Here is a 22,369-nt window from a genome sequence, read left to right on the forward strand (position 1 = left end):
CCAGTGTGCTTTTTGGAATTCACAAACCCTCAGGGGTTGATCATAATTATAATACAGAACATGTAACCATTCACTCACTGTGCTTTTACTATGCTTAATTTGACAACTGGAATAGAAGATTTCCCCTTAATGTTTACCTTCGCTACATTTGGGGTCCTGTAGAATGTACTCAAAAACATAGTTCATCAATAACTTTGTTAAATTAGTCTTATCTTTATGAGGTCGATACAATGATAACCAATGACTTTGGCATTTCAAGTTTAAAGTTTTTATTAAAACACACTTGGGCCAACAGCCTTTGCTGCATCCGCTCAACACCTAGGCAAAATATGATAAAATTAGAAAAGAAATTTGCCGAACATAAAAATATGATATGAAGAAACGCCCTATGCATAAAAATCTTGCATTTAAGCACCAGCGAACAGAGAGAAGTCCTGCAGCCTAGATATATTATCAATATAGGCTGGGCCTAAAAATATAATGTTGGCATAGGCTTGCAATACAGAAGCCACAAGTCCTCGCCAGGAATAGCATATCTCCTGCAAGCACAACGAACACAGAGAAAAAAGAACAGAACACAGATTTGTTGGGAAGAGATGTATATGAATTAGGTGGGACTGCATGACATTTTTGAAAGATTTTAGCATACATTCCAACTGCAAATCTAGATCGGCTTGGTTGAGAAGGCCATTGGATGATTATGATCAAGGGGTTGGCAGAGTGTAAATCGGTGTATACGTCTGTGGCAATACTTTGCAAAGGGCACCAAAAGGTTTTGAAGTGCCTGTCATCTGAAGTCAATTGATGTTCGTTCTCAATGGGGTATTATTTTGACCATTCAAAATATAGTGTGATAAGGTCATAGGCTTGATCATGTCAGGGGGAACACTGGCCTGTGGTAGGAGGTCTACCAAGGCATAACGCAGAACCTGTTCTAGCCGAGTCGGGGGTGATGGAGTTTAGAGAGCCCATGTACCGGAACCCCCTGAATGTGCCGTGACTATAGACCTTGGTACAAATGTCAATCATCCTTAGAACCTTGTTGCTGGCCTGAGTTCTCTCTGTTTTGTTTCAGAACCGTAAGTTACACAATGCAAGGTGGCAGCAGAGAAATACAGCAGACCCCTGAGAGAAGATGTCGGGCAAGATACAGCCACGGGGATCCTTAACCAGCGGAGCACATAAACCAGCAGCTTGATCAAAACAAAAGCAACTTACTATGGTGAAGCAGGAACGGAATGCTGAACAAGTACCAAGTTGAACAAGCAGTGGCGACAACACGAAGCACAGTGTGAGAACAGCAGGGGGCTAAGAGGGTTTTTTAAAAGCTTTACCATACGATGACCCAATCACGAGGAAAAGGACAGTCTTCTATTGATCCAAAGAGTCGGTTGAGACACAGGACCAACAAGGGGCGTGGGGGGCAGGAGAAGCACTGAATTAGGAAGTCGCCGGTATAAAGGATCCGTAGCGGTGAGGCAGAACGAAAGCTGTTTGAGTGAGGTTAGGTGGCATGGAGGTGGACCGAGAGACCAGGAGGTAGAGCAGGTGGAGCGGAGCATTAAGGCGTCTGTGGCGGTGGTGGATGCTAGTACAGGTACAGTCTGCAACAATTGCAAATGCCTTATCTACAAAGCTGACCGACCCACCTGTTACATCAAATTTCTGCTATGCATCGACCCACCAACAATCACACTTATTCTCCTTGCCATCGCCTCTCCTGCTATGACCTATATTACCACATGACATCTCATAGATGGCATCTACAAATGGTTTCAATAGTTTAAATGTACAGAAAGGAAGCAGATGGTCCATTTTCACACCAAAACCTGGATTTCAATGAACATGTAGCTTTTATGAACAAAGCCCCCTTCTGAACGTCTTCCTTCTGTTGTACTTAATCACTTAAGGCTATTGTAGATGACATAATTAAGGGTTAAGGGCTTACTCAGCAAGACTGCACTTTGGGGAGACGGTGGAGATGCTGGGGTTGGGCCGGTATTCAAAGGTTTCCAGGGAGGTAAACTCTGCCTCGTCAATCCACAAGACGACTGGAGCAACTGCTGCAGGAAGCTGGCTAGCTGGAGCTGCGCACCGGATCACGTCCCCCGTGGAGACCCTATGGGAATAGAAAATAAAGTCTGGATTTGTTGGGTGTAGACAAGAGCCTTGTGGTAAGGAGTGATGGGCAGCATGCAGTAGGAGGAGGTGGGAGGAGGACAACGGCAAGATGGCATGTCTATCTGCCAGCAATCACATCAAACGTCCTAGATTGTCGCTGCACTTAACTGTGAAGGGGAGCTACGGTAACTCCAACCCTCCCACTCCCAACCCTCAATCCAGTGAATCCTGGGAGAATCCTATGCTGATGGAAATGGGCTACTCAATGCCTTTTGCAGGACAGAAATGCAACCGGACATCAACTCAATGCAAAAAGCCGATCAATGGAACTCGGCTGGCAAATCTTCTGAACCAATGGGAGGAGCTGATTAGCAATCCGTGGACGGGGGATGTGTTAATGTTAGAGGTATTTATACCGCGCACCGTCACCACTGGTGTGGTCCACAGGCTCTCTAAATGGACAGCAGTGAAGGATCTTAGGGGGCTGGCACTATAAATGCATCTGAATGTCTTGGGGCTGCAGTCTTCTTCTGGTCCGCAAATACCTTTTGTGTTGCTTTAGGAAGGTACAATTGGCTGGGACAGACAGACCCAAAGAGGCATTATGAAAGAAACAGACATCACTTTAAAAACCAATATCATGAGAATGAGCCAAGCAATGTTTCAAAATGGCAGAGTACTGAAGCATGCAGAAGTTGTCCGTACGAGGTGAGTGGTGAGGGAGCTGCATAAAAGGCACAAGGCACAAGGCAATCCAGTGTACTTGAGGTAATCTTGTACAGTGTCTGGCTGGTGGCCTCTTTCACAAGAAGACCATTGAAAAGAAAAAAACAAATTCAGCAGAGTCACCCAATTGAAAAGCAACCATACAGTTCATATTGAGAAGGATGGACTTCTCTGGGTATATTCTGCCTGGAACAGAGTAAGATGGACACAACCCTTTTAACAGGTTTTGTTTCTTAAGATTGGAAAAGTAAAGTTTGTGGGCCTCTTTGATTGGCAAAATAAACCTCCATCCCCTTAGAAAACATCAGGCACTCCTCATTATAGGGTAAACCTACCTTGCACCACACTCTGCTCCATTTATGAACACTTTTCTTACATTTCCTGTCATCAGATCCGTTCCTGCGATAGCCACCTCAGTGCCACCAGCAAGCGGCCCAAAAGCAGGGTCAATGGAAGTCACAACAGGCTTCTAGAAGATGAAAGACAGCCAAGGTCAGAAAACGAAACCAGAGCGAAATATGTGTTTTACTTTAGAAAAAAGTCAGGCCAGCCGATTTCTAGTCCTTGTCATGAAGTGAAGATTCAGCGCAGAAGATGCCCCAAAGGTTCCTAGTTTGCCACTACTTGGGTCGTTAGCAGCTGTCGTTTCTGCATTCAGTAGGATTTGGTTTCCCCTCCCCGCCCCCCCCCCCCCAGAATGTTTTGCATGGGAATTTAGGACCACACAATCTACAATTCTAGCCCTGTCAAGAAGCCCCTGTTACAACTGACCTAACATCAGAAACAATAGTCAGTGACCAGTTTAGTAGCACACCCAACCCTTCTGAACTAGTACACGACTAATCACTTCGACACCTCCCCAAGCTGCACAGTAACCAAGATGAAGGTCTCCATGCGCTCCAGGAATTAATATCACAAACCCTTAATAAGCTGCTCCAGAAGAAGGCCTGCTGCTGGAAGGTATACAGACAACCCCAGCAACCTCAAGCGAAAGAACAGAATGTCAGAGCAAATACGATGGAAAATTGACCAGACAACTGACTACGCTTTACTGCCAACAACTCTGGATCTAAAAGGCCGAGTCCAACTGCTCCCATTGAGTGGTATCTGCACAATGCCCTCAAAATCATCAAAGAATTCAAGAAATCATCAGCCTACAACACCTTACTGTCACCGTCGCAACAACTCTGCAACTCAATCTCCACACGCTGCAATGACAACATCCCACAGATTCAATACCATCTGTACAAAAAGGACAACACAAGCAAACCCCATTAAAAAACAAAAGCAGCAGCTAGCAAAGCCACACCAGGCACTGAATCCTTCAGGCTATTTTACAGGCAGAAATTCACGGGCATATTCAAGCCTAGCAACTCAGTAGGATCAACCAAAAATGCTGAACCTACCATCTAGAAAGCCATAGCTAAACACCGTGAGGTGGCAGTCGTCTTCCACTCACACCTCAGTACAAGATACTATTACGCATGCCTTTAGAAATGCAGAGTCCAGCCTTTAGTTTTAAAAAAAAATGGCAATCCCAGACTGCCTATATCCAACATGCCCATCACTGCAAAAGAAGACAAAAGGTAATCGTACAACTTTGGGATCGTGTGGAGACCAATACCATGATACATGTATCACAACCTGTACACAGACCAATAAGGGGCACAAAACCAACGCTCTCAAGCTAAACACCACCACCAATACACCCAATTAACGCATCCTTCTGCATATTTTAGTGGCTTAAAACCATCAGCCAAGAAATCCTCCTTGAAGGACGTGTGGTAATTGTACTGGAGGAAACTGTGCTATGGTGGGTGACCGTTTCACGCAAATATGACGGTGCTGAACTACATGCCCCCATTTAAATCACCCTGCCCTGCATATATTACCTGTGGGTACCGCAAGAGTCCAGCCGGCCACTGCTAATGTTCAGTAACTGCATGATCCCAGTCTTGGGAATCACCAGCAATCCAGAGCTTACTTGCTACAGCTACGTGTGGACGATTCACAAAATGTCTACAAACGTATGCAAGCCTCAAAATCAACCGCCCTTGCCAATTGCCCCTTTCTGATAGACACAGGAATGAAGACCAAGTGACTAAAGCTCAACCCATTTAAACCAAAACCAAATGAATGGTCCGTGACTCCAAAATAAAGTCACTTGGGCAGATGAAATGGGAACATGCCCTGAGCTGTCCCCGTGGACAATTGCCTCATCCTGGAGCCCAAAGTTAAACCTATAGAGAGAAGCTGCTTCTGTCCTCCAGAATCCATCTGTAGCCTCAGGCCATACCTTTGATATATGGCGGTCAACACCCGAGTACTCTAAAGACAAGACTAAGGCAACAACCTTTAACTTGGCCTCTCGGAATATCTGCTAAACTGTCTATAAGGAGGACTTCTCATAAGGCTGGAAAGGTAGGAACACATTAACTGGCATTCTGGATCCAGCAATGGGCTCTGTTCTTACAGAAAATACAGTCCAAAAGCTTTTATATCTCCCACAGAGCTTTCCTGGCAGGAGCCCAGAATCCATCATAAAAGAAGGTCATCCGATTTGAGCTGTTCAGACACCTTTGATCCAGGAATGTGGCTCTAGTGACCATCACAGGCTTCAACCAAAATTTCCAAGGAGGGTCCTCCACCTCATTTCTGTCAGCCCAGCTAGCAAACATGCCCAGATGACCTTCAGGAAGGCCCCTCAAACCTGGCTGTTCACCAGTCCACAGAAAAATGAAATCAGCTGCGAAACAGGTCAGAATACCGCACACTCCCCATTTGGGACTACAAGGCCTCCACCTTCAGCATAGTATCCAGACATGAGCACTCCCAAAGCTGGGCCTATTACGGTCTGTCTGGCCCTTCTGTCCGCCACACAAGACATCATCACTACCCAAGAGTGGAGGTTTAGGCAACTTGGTAGATGCCATAGCCCAGGGTTGTTAGCGTGGCAAACATGTTAGAGGGCACACCGCAGGGGTATACAGATAGCTAACGCTGTGGATGGCATAGCTAAGGAGTGCGGCATAACCTGATGTAGAAGAATGTGAATTCACGACCTGTTAGGAGTGGTCACCTAATCTAAGACATCTCTTATCACATCTATGTCATTTTGCGACAGTTGGTGGGGTCCAGACCAATAGATGGAAAATCGTGGAGGTGATCGGCACACATTTTACAATTAGAGTCATCTCGTGGATCAAGGGGATGAAAAATTGGATCTGAAGGCAAACATGTTGGAAAATATGGTTAGCAATGAAGATGGGACTTTTGTTTAAGTGACTTCATATTTTCACCAACTGTCGAACGGAAATGGCCCTGGTGGCCAGTGCCTTGCAATTGACCCCATTTGTCAGGTTTCAATGTTACAACACAGTTGTGTGCTAGGGTCTAGCATGGTCATCGTTTAGACTTCATTAAGGGTCAAATATATCCATATCCTTTGGTGCAGATTGAACAGATGCATGCAATGCCAGAAACATACCACGAACGCGAACCCGCTAATGGTCGCCGTGCCACTGATCCTGTACGGGGCTTTCCCTTTCTTCTCAGTGACAGACAGCTCGATGTCATTGGACTCGGACACCTCCTGCGTTCCCACTTTCTGGAGGATACAAACGAGGCTGTGAAAGGAAGATAGCATAAGGTTAAGATAATTGAAATGTTATTGCAGACAGAATTGTAGAATAAACCAGGCAACGGCAGGTAAAGAATAAATAAACTAGACCAACCCACGAGTACCCTTATCCGTCCAACCAGTGGAAGGTACTTTTGGAGGACAGTGAGCAGCAATGCACACAATATTTCGCTTTGACACTATCTTTCAGCATGGTCTATGTTAACTGTGCCCAATTCGTAACAGAACTACAGAATGACCAAGCAGGGCAACAATCACACTTTGGGTTCCAGAGTTATGGAGGCAACAGAACTGTTTCCGCCGAAGTAACAGAATATTGACCAGGAAACAATTCCGGTAACAGGAAGGAAAACAGACATTCTTTCATGGGAACTTATAGGGTATTTCAAACAGAGAGCTCCCCGGGAATGGTAAGTCCTAAAAAGCCAGGACACGACATGACATATCATGATGCAAGAACTTGTCATGATACATCATGAGATATATCATGGCATACATAAACGCATGCTGACATGACATATGTCATATCATTACATGACCACACACAGTGGAGATTTATGTAAACAAGAAATGGGATGGGTGGAAAATTGCGAATTAATCTTAATCGCTGGCACTGTTCTGGGAAAGTTTGCACACCCGGGGTTTTATCTCACCTGTGCCATTGCTCCCTTGTTCCCTCGCCATAGTCTTCGCTCTAGGATTGGAAAGCACCCTGTCGATTCCCGGGGCCAGCTCTGCACTCAATAACTATCCTAATGATAATACATCACCATAGCTCGGTGTCTATCGGGCACACTCTTTTGCTGTACTGGCATGCAGTGTATCATGCGCCCCTCGTGGCTGCTTGAGAGATTGGCACACGTTTTATAGTACCTGAAAGCAATCACAGTCGAATGGGTCTTTGAAGGCTTGAAAACCAGTCAGTTTCTTTACTACTGTGGAGTGATTTTCCCAGAGACACCCGAGAACCTGTTTGCATGGTGTTTATTAGAGTGTCAGTTTGTGGACATTTGAACCACATGAGTGCAAGGAAACCAACATACAAAACACAGTGTTAGATTTGTAGGCGCCAAATGCGAAACTGTTGGTCCCTTATGGGACGGCAGGTGCTCATATCTTCCCTTGTGTTAGAGTGATGGGTCGCCGGCCTCCTCCCTCAGGCACCTCCTATGTTCTAGGCACATGTACTGTGAATCTCCAATTTGACCTTCAGAAGCAGGGATTTTCCAGCAGTAACTTGCTCTCCATGACATTAAAGAATTATTTGGGATTTTTCAGTGCAGGAATTGTCAAACCTGGGACATTACTGGAAATATCAGGTTTACTGGCAATATCATACTGGAAGCTTACTTGGAATGTCAAACTGGGAGCTTACTGTGCATTTCAAACTGGAAGCTTCCCAAGAATGGTACATCATATAATGCCAGAACACAACATGACATATCACATATTCAAGAACTTGTCATGATATATCATGGCATATATCAAGGCATAGCGTTACATAATGTATCATAACATATCATGTCATGTTATATAATTACATGGACGCACGTGGCACTGAGTTATATAACCAAACAATGTGATGGGTGGAAGGTTATGAATTGATCTTAAACATTGGTACTGTTCTGGGAAACATTCCACACCATCATTCTTTATCCCATCTGTGCCATTGCAGGATTAGCCATATGCAAATCAGTCTTGGTCCTGCCACCACTGGGAGCAGCCCAGTCTGAACCTATAGGCCATGTGACCTCTGCACAGATACACAAGCACATGTCATGACATAACATAAAATACCTCATGATGCGCTGTCTTTTGACTTGTCATGCTATATCTGGTCATGTCCATACTGGGAGTATACCTTGTGACAGAGCCGCATATCTGTCCCCTTCAGGGGAGGGAGCCCGACACTCAAGACCTCTTTGGGTGCCCCGAAAGTGTGCTTGACCATCTCCCAGTCCCTCTTTTCCTGAGAAGCCAGCGGTGTGGGATGCTGCTGCGTAGAGAAGTCGCCATGGCTCGCCAGCACCAGGATGGCGGTGGCAGGCCACCAGGGAAGGTGGAGCACCAGCAGGAAATTGTGGGTTGCAGCAATCACAGCAGCACTGGCTGGGAGAGAAGTGGACGCTGCGGTGGATCAGCAGGTCAGCACGGCATCCTGGCGAGGGGAGCTGCTCCAGCCGACAATGTCTGCTGGAGCCTGTGCAGGGGAGAATGCCCAACTAAACCACCAGGGATCGGTTTCCATATAGCCAAGGCCTCCTGAAAGGACACGATTATGAAATCCCCACTAAACCACCAGGGATCGGTTTCCATATAGCCAAGGCCTCCTGAAAGGACACTATTATGAAATCCCCACTAAACCACCAGGGATCGGTTTCCATATAGCCAAGGCCTCCTGAAAGGACACGATTATGAAATCCCAACTAAACCACCAGGGATCCCATTAACAAAACAAGGCCTTATGAAAGGCCTAGGCCACAGGGAACAACAGCTCCACATAGGACTTTATGCTCTCCCTGGTGGAAATGTAGTTGGATCGCGTGGGAAAGGGGTTCGGGCTTACAAGCTCTTTTTGAAGCCTCCTACCAGGCTCCCCTATCACACCCCTCTGAATAAGGTAAGTCATTGGCAGGAAGAGCTGGTAAATCCTGGAAGGGGGTGAATTATTTAAGAGGTGAGTGGGGAACAGTTTCCTGTAGGTTATAGTTGGGCGAGGACATGAGGTGGAGGAGGACGTCCGAGAGACCTGCGGAGGAGAGTGTGGAACGAGTGTGGAAGTTGTTAAGAGAGGGGGACTGTGGAGTGGCTGCGCATGGGAATGAGGAGTGAGTGTAGTAGCGCTGAAGTGGGAGTCGACTAAAACGGTGGTAGGAGTTGTAGGTGGAGGTAGCGATAGTTGGAGTAGTGGAGCAGCAGCAGGACTAAGAGGTATTCAGAGTAGCAAGTGGCATTAGCAGTAGTGTAGTGAGAGTGAAGAGAGGCAGTATTAACATCAGAGAGGAAGTGGTAGGAGTAGAGGAGTAGTGGTAGTATTGCAAGGCGATAGTGGAGAAGGAGTAGTGGCAAGAGTGGAGAGAATGTAGTAGCAAAGAGGTGGAGTAGTGAGATGGAGAGAAAGGTAGCATCTAAGGGCGGAGGTAGGAGGGTGGAGTGCAAGATCAGAAGGATAGTCGCGTGGAGGGGAGAAGAGCATCTTGGGAATCAGTGTAGGAGAGGTTCAGGTGAGACTGGGTGGGCAAGCTGAGAAAGTGACACTGGGTGAGAGAATGCACCTTCCCTGCACTCCCTAGAACACTAAGCAGAGTTAGGAAAGGGACAGCTAGAAGGCTCCTAGGGAGGCCGGTAGCCAACATTTAGACAGGCCACTTCAGTAGTAGAAAGAACAGACAGTAGGGGATTACTTGCCCTAGCACTAACTGGGTTTAGAACATCTGGGTTAGTGTGCAAGGAGGCCCAGGGAGACGAGAGAGACAAAGACGGCCCTAGTAAAGTTCCCCAATACCCCAGTTCTCCTTAAAATCTGGAGAGACAAACCAAATCCAATATTTTTGTAAAAACAAATCCCAAATAAACAAATCCCAAATACACACCCTTGGGCTGAAAGACAGTGTCTAACTTTATTTGTGGCAACCCAGTAACAAACGGGACTGGGCAAACAAAGAATATGCCAGTGCTGTCAGATGTATGCATCCATTGGTACTTTAGGTAGAGCACCAACCTATTTTACACCAGCTAAACACTGGCAAGACAAACAGACTTTCATTATTATTAGGGCTAGCACAATTACCACATTTTTCCAGGTATTAGTTCTAATAAGAATGTTATTACTGCATATGATGTCATTGCCCTTGGTGAAGGCAAGCCGTGGTTGGTGGTGTTGTGGTTCCAGTCAGCAATGCAGGTTCAGTGACTAGATGTGTGCTGCTGATCACACATTTTCTAATCCTGACATGGCAGTGTGAAACCCAACCATAATTAGTCATTTCTCTGGGACTGCAACCAGCAGAAATTCGAGTACTGCTCCAGCAACAAGACACGTACAATGTCAGTCGGTGCACCAGGGATAAGTTATGTAATGATGATGGGCTGTTATGAGGTTGGCAGACACCCTACCCAGACCTGTCTGCTGGCATACTGGCTGGAGTGAGCTAGGTCTGGCACTTCAGCCCACCGCCGTGAGCCTGCAAGTCAATAGCAGGCATTGCCCGCTGTACCATCACTGGTAACACTCTCGCTGCCAGTCGAGGTCCTAACCCTCCATTGCAAGCATTGGCCTCTATTCAGAAGATAAAGACAAGCAAATCATGGTTTAGGGTAAATGTCTCGCGGGTGAGGGATAGCTCAGGGACAACGTGCTCGCCTTGGAAGCAAGACGACGCAGAGCAACACAGGTTCGATCCCCGGGTCCGCGCTTAGAAACCTCTGGGAATTAAGCGCGAAAAAAAATCCTGCTACTCCCCCCTCAAAATGCAGCGCGTGCCACTCCATATGGGTTCATTCCCGCGCCCACCCCAGCCCCAATCTACTTTTAGTGGCAGATGGCATTTTAAACGCATCAATAAAAATACAACTGCAGGACCAGATGCTGGAAACTTATATACATATGGATTGCACCAACAGAAACGGACATTACATGGAGCATTATCAGTCTTTGATACTTGGAGGCCCTATAGAAGTGACTTTAGAATAAGTTGCCATAGGTAAGTGGCAAATAACTTTGTTGGTGCAAAATACCTAAATTGCACTTCTTAATACAGAGGAACTCTATAGTCATTAGGCTTTGTTTTTTTACAAGAGCATGATACATTACCATGAGCTATGAAGTGAATCACTTACAGAGCTGCAGATAAGACAGTCTGATTAAAATATTTGCCCAGGACCACAAGCTTTGGTTGAACGAGATGTGGACAATTTAAGCAACTGAGCACATCTGCCCAGGTTTAGTTGATATAGATATTTATTAAGATTTTACTTTGCATTTCATGTTCTTAAATAATATTTTATAGCAATGCCTTGGAAGCAAACCACATCACATAATAAATAAACTAGCCTTACATAACAAAACAAACCACATCACATAATAACAAAACTAGCCTTACATAACAAAACTAACTTTACACTATATACATCCTCATAGAAATCTGTTGAACAAGAAGAGGGGGCTCCAAGCTGAAGCTACCGCAAACATAAATACAACGTGGTTGCATTTAAAAACGCTGCAGGTTTCTTTCTAAGTTTCTCACGCTCCTCCGAGCCAGAGAAGCCCGAGAAACTTAGAAAGAAAAACTGCAGCGTTTTTTAAACCAAACCGCATTGTGTTTCTGCCTGCCGTAGCTATCACTTTGGGTCTCCACAACGCGGTTGTGTTTCAAAAACTCTGCAGTGTTTCTGCCTGCCTTGGCTTTCACTTGGAGCCCCGGAGACCCAAAGTGAAAGCCCGCAAGTCCCAAAGTGAAAACCGCTGAAGGCAGAAACGCAACGCGGTTATGTTTCCATGCTGCTGTGTTTCTGCCAGCAGCAGCTTTCACTTTGGGGCTGGCAGGCTCACCCGGGGGAGCCTGCGAGCTCCAAAGTGAAAGCCGCTGCTGGCAGAAACACAACACAGGTGTTTTGAAATGCTTCAGTGCTTCTTACTGCGGCAGCTTTCACTTGGAGTCTCCTGGGCTCCCCCAACCCTGAGGGAGTCTAGGAGACTCCAAGAGAAAGCTGCCACAGTGGGAAATACAACCTTGTTGGATTTGTAAATGCAGCAGTATTTACAAATCCAACAACTTTGTTATTCTGAATGCGACAGCTTTTGCTTGGAGTCTCTTGGACTCCCTCAGGGTTGGGGGAGCCCAGGAGACTCCACGCGAAAGCTGCCGCAGTCAGAACAACAACGTTGTTGTATTTATGATTTCTGTGGTTTTCCAACCACGGCAATCAAAAATACAACAACGTTGTATTTTTAATTGAAGCGCCTCCACTTTTTGCCTTCATTTTACGTTTTCTGTGCTTCCCTGGGCTTGGGGAGCACCGATAAGTAAAATGAAAGTGAAGGCAGCCTATTCAGCTCTGCTCTGGCTGCAGTAAGCATAAGCTCCCAGTAGGGGGCTTTTGCTGCTTGTTTAGTGCAGCCCGGGCAGAGTTTAGGAGGCTGCCTGAAATCACAAAAGGGATGCTCCCATGTAAACACTTTGAGCCTCGTTTGCTCAAAGTGTTTACATAGGAACTTTCATTCAAAATATGTCTTAACTATGTTTTAGACTATTGGCCATCATTTTAGCTAATAATATCTTTGAGCGCACTATTCCTTTAATGTGAGCCTAACAAATCCCCCTTGGGTTTTAAAGCCATAATAATTATTTCATAAAGCATGCAACATTATGGACCCTTCTCACTTCTGATCACTCGCTCCCATTCACATTTTCTAAAAGGGACAAAAGTCCTCAATAGTCCCCTGACCCCCTCCCACCAGTACCGAATGGCTCACATTGAAATGCTCTGTTGACACAGCAAAGTGAGAGCCCCTCTGATGTCCGTAGCTCGTTGGTACATTGTCCTGGCAGCGGGACATCTCTACCATTCGGAAAGAGTAAGGCGTCCTGCTGGCAGGACAATGAGTGTGTGAGCAGGAATTGCGTCTCGTGCCGCGCAATTGTGGGCATGCAATGGGCTGCCTGCGGGCCGTCCCTCGTAACGCCTACTTTTTTGCATGTTCTTGCCCATTTTCCTTTCCCTACTCCACCCTCTGTGCAGGCCTCGTCCACGCTCTGGGTGGTATCTCACGCAAGGCACTCAATGGCTCACAGGCCTACAGTATGCGAAACGTCTTCAGAATACTGAAGTATATTCAGTATTCCACGGCTATGAAGACTCCCCTCCCCCACCAAAAGAGTATCAATATGGAGCAATGATCTGTCCTGCCCAGTGAATTACAGTGTGCACAAGATGGCTGACCAGAACCGAACATGCCAAGTAATGAAGTTCTCATTTCTCCTTGCCGGTAGCGGGTGGTTCCTGCAGAGAGATGATGCACGCTTTTGGATAGCTCGGATTGCTCCTACCGGGGGTTTGGTTGGTAATTTGACTGACTGTATATTCCTCTTCAGCCACATTCCATCAGAATTACATTCACAGAGATCGGTGCGTTCTTCCAAGGGATATTTGGTCTTCTAAGCACTGAAGTCCATCTAGCCTCCTCCGTATGTGCCTTACCTTTTGTCGTCGCTTTTCTCAGGGACAACGATGCAGGGCGTCTGTCCCACCGTCACCGTATGGGTCTCACTCGAAACTGCAGAATCCAAAGGGGAGGAATAGGTGAGACGAGACTGGAAGTCCCTCCCACACAGGGTCACCTCCGTGCTGCCAGCCACCGGGGCACTCCTCGGGTAAAACTGAAATGCAAAAGCAACAAGCAGAACAGTTAGGAAGTTAAAAGTGAGCAGAATGGGAATGGGAAAGGAGTAGAAAAGTAACAATGATAGGAGCTATATAAATAAATGTAGTAGGCTATATAGGTAAGGGGTGTGATTTGGGGATCATCGTGGGCATACGCTGTGACCCCCTGGTGACTTGGTAGCTCCGGTGCTTCTCTTGATCAGGAATTTAAGGGGTAGCGCCAAAGCAGAATCAATGAGGGCTGCTTAGAGACCCTTTTACTTTAGGCAGTTCCCAAGCATTGTTTCTCCCATAGGCCCTCATGAGCCACCCAATGGCTGCTGAGAGGTTGGCTGCTTCAGCAAGAGGATGCCAATGTGGTGCACGCAGGGCGGATGAAAGGGCTAGCCAATGAGGTTGATTGATGCTGTAAGGTGTGCCTCAGTGGAACTGGGATCAGGGTCTAGTGTAATTTCAGCTGAGTCAGTGAGCAGGAAGGAGTGGAGAGGAGGCGTGGCTACAGGACAGAACCTGAACTTGTGTCTCTGTGAATATGGTGCCAAGACCAGGTGTGCAATTCTAGTTACGGGCAAGCAGGGCCGGCGCTAGGTGTGTGCAACATGCGAGTCTGTACTTGGCTCCGCGCCTGCTATAGCCCCCGCGCCGAGGGAGACATTGACCATCTCTTGTAAGCTGCAGCGTGGGCCGTGTGCCCATAGTCCCTAGACTTGCTGCAGTCCACTCTGAGCACACAGGCGGCACACGCTGCAGCATGCATTATGGCGGGGAAACTTGCTGGAATATCTTATTCAAAAGTGACTGTCCCTCCAAGTTTGACCCCCTTTTGTTTCTTCCAGTGAGAGGCCTGAAGGCCTCATAAGCACTGCTAATAACGTTCTTTCTTAAAGCATAGCATTTACAGTGGGTGCACTTTACTATGGATGGCTATTTAAGACACCATTGTTGTGTTAAGAACTGCAAAGGGGCATTTTGATTTTGAAAGCACATGCAAAACAGCAGTTAGCTGCTTTAAATCTGTGCCTTCCTCCAGTCCAATTAAACATATTGCACGAAACCTTTTTTTGCGATTTGCCTTATTTTTACATGTTTATATTTCCCAAGCCAAAAAGCGTTTAAGTAGAATGCAAAATTTTCCCCACATTGTATATGAATACAAGTGAGCCATGAATATTTACCAAGAACGTGACAAGAGAGGTTGTCATCCTGGAGATTGGAACGGATATTTTCTCTGGTTCTGGCCCTGTCCTGATTTTCAGGACACAAGTCAATACATGTGGGTGGACAGCATCTGCCCACAACGGGTAGACGCAACACCGGTTCTGTGTTTTTGAGGCCAGCATAAAAAATAAAAATAAAAAGTTTGCTTGCGCAAGTATTCAGTTACTAGGATTTCACACCAGGTTGTCATGGTCCCAATGCAGATGCTTACCCACAAGAACACATAAAAGTGCCATGTAAGCACACGTCTCATGCTTGGATTTATTTTTCTTTGGAATATTTCATTATAAATGATTGGGTTTAAAAGTGGGCACCTTTTATTCTTTGCTCGTGTAGTTATAGGAAATTCTCCTCTCTGATTACCTTGTTTTCGCTGCTGCCTACATACATAGAGGTCATCTTGTGATGCCACTTTCTGTGATGCTATCAAATGCAAATGAAGGAACCCGCAATTAATCTGCTGCGCTCGGCCCCAAAAATCCTAGGGCCGGCCTTGCGGGCAAGATGTAGGCAGAGGACTGTTACAGAAATGGGGACTATGGCATGCATTTCAGGCACTGACTGGCATTACAGGGGCATATGAGGCTTCACCTAACATAGGATGTCTTTCCCCAGACTTGTGAGGCGGTGCCTTTTCTATGGTGACAAAGAAATGTATTTGGGGGTCAACTGATTATTTGTAATTTTTAGGCATGTATATCTGCATTTGACATATGGAAGTATGTGTGAGTGTGCGTCTTAATGTATATATTGTGACAGTACCAGGCAACTTGAATTCTAAAACATTTCTTCGAAACCGGAGGCTGAACCTGGAATATTTTGGCAGCACCTGAATATGCCATGGACTATGTTACATATTTTGACTATACCTGCCATAAGCTATCAGTATCGTCAACTGTACACCGATAGCGCCTGGGAATGTAGGGCTACTCTTAGCATGTAATTACTTTATTTTAAGGACCTACAGTAAATGGCCATATGAGTCAGAACTGGCACATGAGGACAGTGCCACTGGCTTAGATGGCTTCTGCTATGAGCAGCCTTTCCTATCATGACCGCAGCAGCGCCCCAGTAAAATATAGTTCTGCTTAAGATTTAAACATGTAATGTAATTTCCTGTGCTGCAGCAGTATGGAAGGTTTTGTGAGGTCACCTATCATCATGTCACCTCGCGTTGAATGGACATGCTTTTTCCTAGGTTCAGAGCTGTGAGGAGACACACAGCAGGCCTAACGCCTTCATTGACATATAAGCATCTCAAACGTGAGTCAGGATAGACACGTTATGTTAATTTTCTTTTATACTGGACCATTTGGTTGGATTTCACCACTGTAGTAGTTTCAGAGAGCGCACGCAGTGGTCCACCGCACACTTACATACGTGATGGTTGGGGGGCAGGTTTCCTGATTCCATGCGGCGGTGCAGTTGGCGGCGCGAGTGCAGGCCCCATCACACCAACCGCATTGCATAAAAGGCGGCGCCCTCAAGCAGCGGCTGCAGGTGAGGAAATATTCGCATCCTGGTCCTTTGACATCCACCTGCGTCAGCTTTAGTCCAGGAGAGAAAAGAAAGAAGCATGGATGAGGTTTGGAAAAGAACAGGAACGCGAGTTACGCACACTACGTAAAGGCCCCTTAGAGGTAGGAAGCAATACACACACACACACTTTAATGAAAAAAAATCACGGATTTCATAACTTCCTCTGGGAATAGAAAAGTCCGAACATTCATAGCTAGGCTAGCTCAGGGCCACACAGAACTCTGACCTGGTCCAATGTCTGACGTTATAGTGGTGACTGCCTGCCCTGCATTAGTCAGGGGAGTCACACCATGTGTTTATTTCTTTCGGTATGATTACCACTTCTTTCCATTGTGGGTGAAAATGCTTCTACAAATAATGCAATGCACCTATAGCGCAAACATACTTGACAAGCACTGTAGGGTGGAGGGCACAGAGCACAAACAGAAACGAGGAGTGGGGGGCTCGCAGAGGTGGAGCGTCATTTCCAGAACGCGTATCTGAACTCCAAGTCAGCCATTCACTTTACATACTATTTTCAAGCACTCCTCACACCAGACTTTATTCTAGGTGGTTATGATAAATCTATGCCTGCGACTTGCCCGTCTTTTTCACACCCAGAGCCGATTTGCGGTCTTCTAAATATGAACACAAGATGGCGCCAAAGGCAAGGAAACGAACATAAAACGCAGACCGTAACAACATATTCAGCTGAAGAGAAACTTCGGATGAGTGTCCTTGCATTTGAATAACTTGTCCCCGATTTCGGCGACTCGCCTGGTGAAAGGTGGTGGGAGCGTGGAGGTGGGTGGGATCCGTGACTGGGAAGTTTACTGGATCCTGTGGGCCATCCGCATAGACAAAGACAGGGCGTACAATACTCATTTTGGAGTGTGGGTGCGCGATTCTGAAATGTACCTACCAAGCAATGCCGTCTACGGTGTAACCGACTAAAAGTGAGCGTGCAGCAAGCCATTGTATGTCCCCACATTGCTTTCATGAGTCCTACCCAGAATGCTGCATGCCACTTTCCAGGAGTCCTTCCCCCAGCACCTGACAGAGTATAACTCAACGTACCTCCGAGGGGAGAACCATGGCTCAGTTTGTGTTGCCATAAGTGAGCTGAGACACAATTTGCTATGAGGCATCTACTCAGTGGCAGAAGTGGAAAAAGGAACTAGTGGTACTCTGGCTGCATCCAAAAAGGAGGGAGTGGGATGGTCCGCCAGATTCATTATCAGTGCGCCACCCTTTCTCAACTCTTATGCTGGACTTCCTTTGCATCTTGTACTCATGGTGGCCCTGAATCATGCTGTTCCCATCTTCATCTAGTATCCTGGCTTGCAACATTATGTGTTACTACTGACTTCTGCAATTGTATTTACTCTCCCCTCTTTCTTCTCCACTCTTTTGACTGCTAACTCTCTGCTCTCTCCTCCTTTCCCTTCTCCCTTTTCCCTTTTCCTATCTCCACCCCTTACTTTCTTCTATGCACTTACTCTATCAAAATTGGCCCTGAACCTAGTATGAAAGCAACCTCATCTGTCTCCTCCCTCTTCCCCTTACTGTTTTTTTCCTCCCCACGCCCCCTCCAACACTATCTGAAATGTCGTCAGGCCTAGTATGATAGTCGCTTGTTTTGTTCCTCCCCTACCTTTCTGCACCCCTCTCCCTCACCTCTTGTTTTTCTCCGGCTCTACCAGAAATGTCGTCAGGCCTAGTACGGTAGTTGTCTGTCTGTTTCCATTTCCTTCCCACTCTCCCTCTCCTTTCCTTATCTATGTCTTAGCTCTTGCACTATCTGAAATGTCGTCAGGCCAAGTACGATACTTACTTTCACATCCTTACTGTTCATGGCCTGTAAGAAGGTCATTGTATTTTCCCTTGTTCCCTCCCTTGCCTTGAAGCACTTTGAAACACATTGTGTATAGGCTCTATATAAATAAACTATCATATCATGGCAGGGAGTCTGGGGGCGACCCGGGGGCGACCAGGATCACAACTTTAGGATAATATCTCTGGATTTCAAGGTCTACAGTAATAATGTCTTATAGAGTTTACATACAAAAAAACACAAATTGCATCATAAAGCCACATGACAACAAGTAAATCCTTATAGCAACATGTTAAACCAAAAGAATATCATTGTGGCTTTTATGTTCACATCCTGAATGGTAAAATATAAGCCCCAGAATGCAAGTTAATGCCAATCTGAAATATCGGGATAACCCCACTGTACTTTCAGTGATTTAAGGCATGTAATAAAAGAATTTGTGTAATAAACAAAGATAGATATGCAGATTCATTGTCACAAACCTCCAGCTCATTGTTAATCATGATGTTGAAAACATTTGATTAGTGACTTAAAGCAACTTTTATTTTTTGCATGTCAAGATAGTAGACCTCATGAGCATACATCTTCAAACGAGCGCTTTGTGTTGCTCACTTTAACTTGCACAGATTTGCAAGGTAACTGTGCTTTGTGAGCTCTGTGAGTTGGAAATGTGACATCATGCATATGAAAGGCTCTGCCACTGGTAAAAGAAATGTGTTTGCAACCTGAGCAACTTAACGCCCTGCAGAGCCATGTGCGCTGTATGTGTGTCTGCCTAGCTCTGACATCAGAAAAAAAGGCAGTGCTTGAATGTCCAGCCTGAGACGATTCTATATTTGGCTCAGGTGAAAGAAAGCGCACCAATGACGCTCTCTAAAAAGCAAACGAACTAGTGGTATAGCGTACCAACGATTTACATTACACTCCCATCTCTGCCTCTACTGTATGCACGGGAAACATGTGCGTCATATGCAGAGCTCTCCTGTTATGGTACGCCGCTTCTATACTGTGCCAGATCCCCACTGTAGTTGTTTCAGGGCGCCTGACCCTTGCCCGCAACGTATTGCACCCCCAGACCGGGGAGCTCCAGACCTTAGCCTGCTTGGGGGAATGGTGAGGAAAACTGAGCAATATAAGAGGGGTTGGGGTAGGACGAGAGGAAAGGGATTTGGGAAATTGGGAAAAGTAGTCAGTAAGTCAAATGAGGGTCTGTGGTGGGGATATGGCTCTAAAATGCAGGTGGCTAATCACAGCATTAATAACCTGAACATTCGCCATTTTCAAAAGGACTTGGAACTTGTAACATAAAAGTGTCACTGAAGATGGGCTTGACCTCATGATCAACTTGACAATAAATACCACCTGCTGGGTAGCACCTGAAATACAAAAGCGCCATGAATTAAAGTGCAAAAGAAAGCAGGCAGGCGGGTCATTGAGAGGCCAGCAGGAAACCTTGACTGAGGCATCCCAGGATGACACCCCTGGACCAGATCCACACCTTCAGAGCCAAAAGAACTCTGGTTTCTGACCCAAGACAATAATTCTGCGGGGGCAGGAAGAAACAAGCCAGCCATACACCCCACTTGAAGCTATGGCCCGAGCTCCTTCATGATGTTGACAGGACAATGGCCTGGATGGAGCACCGCAGTGGCGTGGCCAGGATTGTCTAACAGGTGGGGCCTGAAGTTAATGTAGTTGGGCCCGCCAGAGTGCCATTAGCATCTGTAAATAACCACACAGCGATGCCCAGTGGGCATTTTGGATAGCCTTGCCCGCTCAAACCCTACCCCGTCTACGCCTCTGCGGTTCTATTAGTGGGACTGGTGCAGTTTGACAGGACAACAGCAGGTTCAGCGGGGACACAGCAGAGTGGCAGGCGAGCAAGCTTGTCACACAGAAACAACACTGAGGCAATATGGTCCCTTCAGCGCAATGTATCCATCCAGATGCTTTTGTTGCTTAGCCATTCGAAAAACACTCCAGGATAAGTGTGCAGGGAGGATAGCTCAGGGGCAGCACGTTTATCTCAGAAGATAATGCAGACCAACACCGTTACGAATCCCGGTCCCGACTAGTTTCTGGTGTTAAGCACATTATAAATGATCAATTCATAAGTGGGAAGACGTTGCCACAAAGAAAAACCCTTAAACTTTATTTACCCCAGTCAGGCTGGTCTCTCGGTAAGTCAAATAGGGAATGAAACATAAGAATGCCACATGTGCATGACCAGGGGCATGGCACAGGGCCATGTAATCAATAGTCTATGTCCAGGTAATCATTAACAATGTGGAGACTGGCAGAGGCACCTCTGGGCATCTGCCTCCTCCATGTCCAGGTAATCATCAACCACGAGGCGACTGGCACAGGCCCATCTGGGCATGTGCCCCCCCCCCCCATTTCCAGGTAATCATCAACCACGAGGATACTGGCAGAGGCACATCTGGGCATGTGCCTCCACCATGCCTAGGTAATCAGCAACAACTAGGAGGCTGGCACAGACACATCTGGGCATGTGCCCATCTATGTACAGGTAATCAATGACTAGCATAGACTGGCACAGGCACATCTGCAAAGTTTATTGTACAGCAAATAATCACATACACTGAGCCTCATTAAGGGGAGCTTGTGCAATCCCCAGAGCCCTCATGTGTAAGGAGGGGGTTGGGGGGCGGTATTAGGATGATGTTACCATGGATATACAACATATCATCAAACACTGAACTCTTGGCATGTCATCCCTCAGGATTGATGTTTTAGGACCATGGACTCATGAAGACGGGGCCAGTGAACTGTACAGCCTATGAGTTACGGGAGTGACTTAACAATAAGAGCCTGGCCGTCATTTGGGGAACCTAGCAAATGGACACAGGGGTTCCAAGCAATCCATCATCATAACCTCAAGTAGGAGCCAATCACCTTGGAAAAAAAACAATGCCCCATTGACGAGCTCTTTTTACTTATTAAGCCGCAAACTCCTGTGAAAGCTCAAAGCCTGGAACGTAACCAGGACAATATGGTAATGTTTTTGCACCTGAAAAACCCCAATAAAATACAATGTTGAAAGTTACCATAATAGGAGCCAACTATTTGTGGCAAAATATTGCCCATCAGAAGAAAGAATTACCATGCCTGCCAGGTCCATTCTCTTCTAGTTCCCGAGAGGGGAATGAAAGACATTCATTTCAAACCTGTGCGACCCACCTCAAGGAACCATTCACAGAGGATCACCTGTACATCTAGAACAGGGGTCTGCAGCAGTACTTCATGTGTTAGAAGTTAAGTGCCAGCGCCCAAATATGTTCTTGCAGGTCACTGACACATCGGGGAGCGGCAGCTCCCAGTCCAGTGACACCACCCAGGCCTGCTCCATACAATACCAACATAACCTGTCTTAAGGCTGCAAATACCACTTGTTCTTTCAGAGTAATGGAGGCATGGTGTGATTTACTGATACAAATCAACATACAACATTGCTTCTTGAAATAATATAAATATTTAAGTGTGTCTGTAAAACACATTACTTGTTAATATTTTGCTCTGATCCTATTGTTTCTTTTTTCTCTGATCCAATCAGTGGCAAGTGGAACATCTTTACAATCTATCAATAGAAAATAAGAGCCAACATGCTTTCTTGTACGGTAAATCATTGGACGAATGCAGGCAAAATCATCAATGAACTGATGAAGGTGCCTGTAAAACGTTGCAGCAAAATCGTCTTCCTTGGTTTTGTGGGATATTCTGACCCACTCAGGTATGCTTCACTACAACACTTGGCTGCACTGGTGCAAGAGGCAGAACAAAATGGCCGCACTGACCCCTGTGCGCACCAAGATCTCGAAACTGCGTTTGGCCACAACCAGAAAATGGCTGCAAAGCCCTGCCAACACACATTCCAGGTGTGGTGGGACAGAGTACTCACTGCAGGAGTA

General features: G+C 46.2%; 1 protein-coding gene across 3 annotated transcripts in view; it reads right to left on the minus strand.

Annotated features, from left to right (window-relative positions):
- Positions 1-22,369, minus strand: part of MST1R (macrophage stimulating 1 receptor) — a 524,743-nt gene that overhangs the window by 94,182 nt on the left and 408,192 nt on the right. For 2 of the 3 annotated variants that reach the window (XM_069644143.1, XM_069644142.1), the window contains exons 5-9: positions 16,465-16,635; positions 13,688-13,866; positions 6,335-6,473; positions 3,183-3,316; positions 1,949-2,119 (exon numbers count right to left, since the gene is read on the minus strand). In XM_069644143.1, the coding sequence (XP_069500244.1) occupies positions 1,949-2,119; positions 3,183-3,316; positions 6,335-6,473; positions 13,688-13,866; positions 16,465-16,635 (794 nt within the window). The remainder of the gene's footprint in view (positions 1-1,948; positions 2,120-3,182; positions 3,317-6,334; positions 6,474-13,687; positions 13,867-16,464; positions 16,636-22,369) is intronic. The other variant, XM_069644144.1, reaches the window with a different exon arrangement.

This window comes from Ambystoma mexicanum, chromosome 2p (genome assembly GCF_040938575.1).
Source record: "Ambystoma mexicanum isolate Mex_15411 chromosome 2p, UKY_AmexF1_1, whole genome shotgun sequence".
Classification (NCBI taxonomy): Eukaryota; Metazoa; Chordata; class Amphibia; order Caudata; family Ambystomatidae; genus Ambystoma; species Ambystoma mexicanum.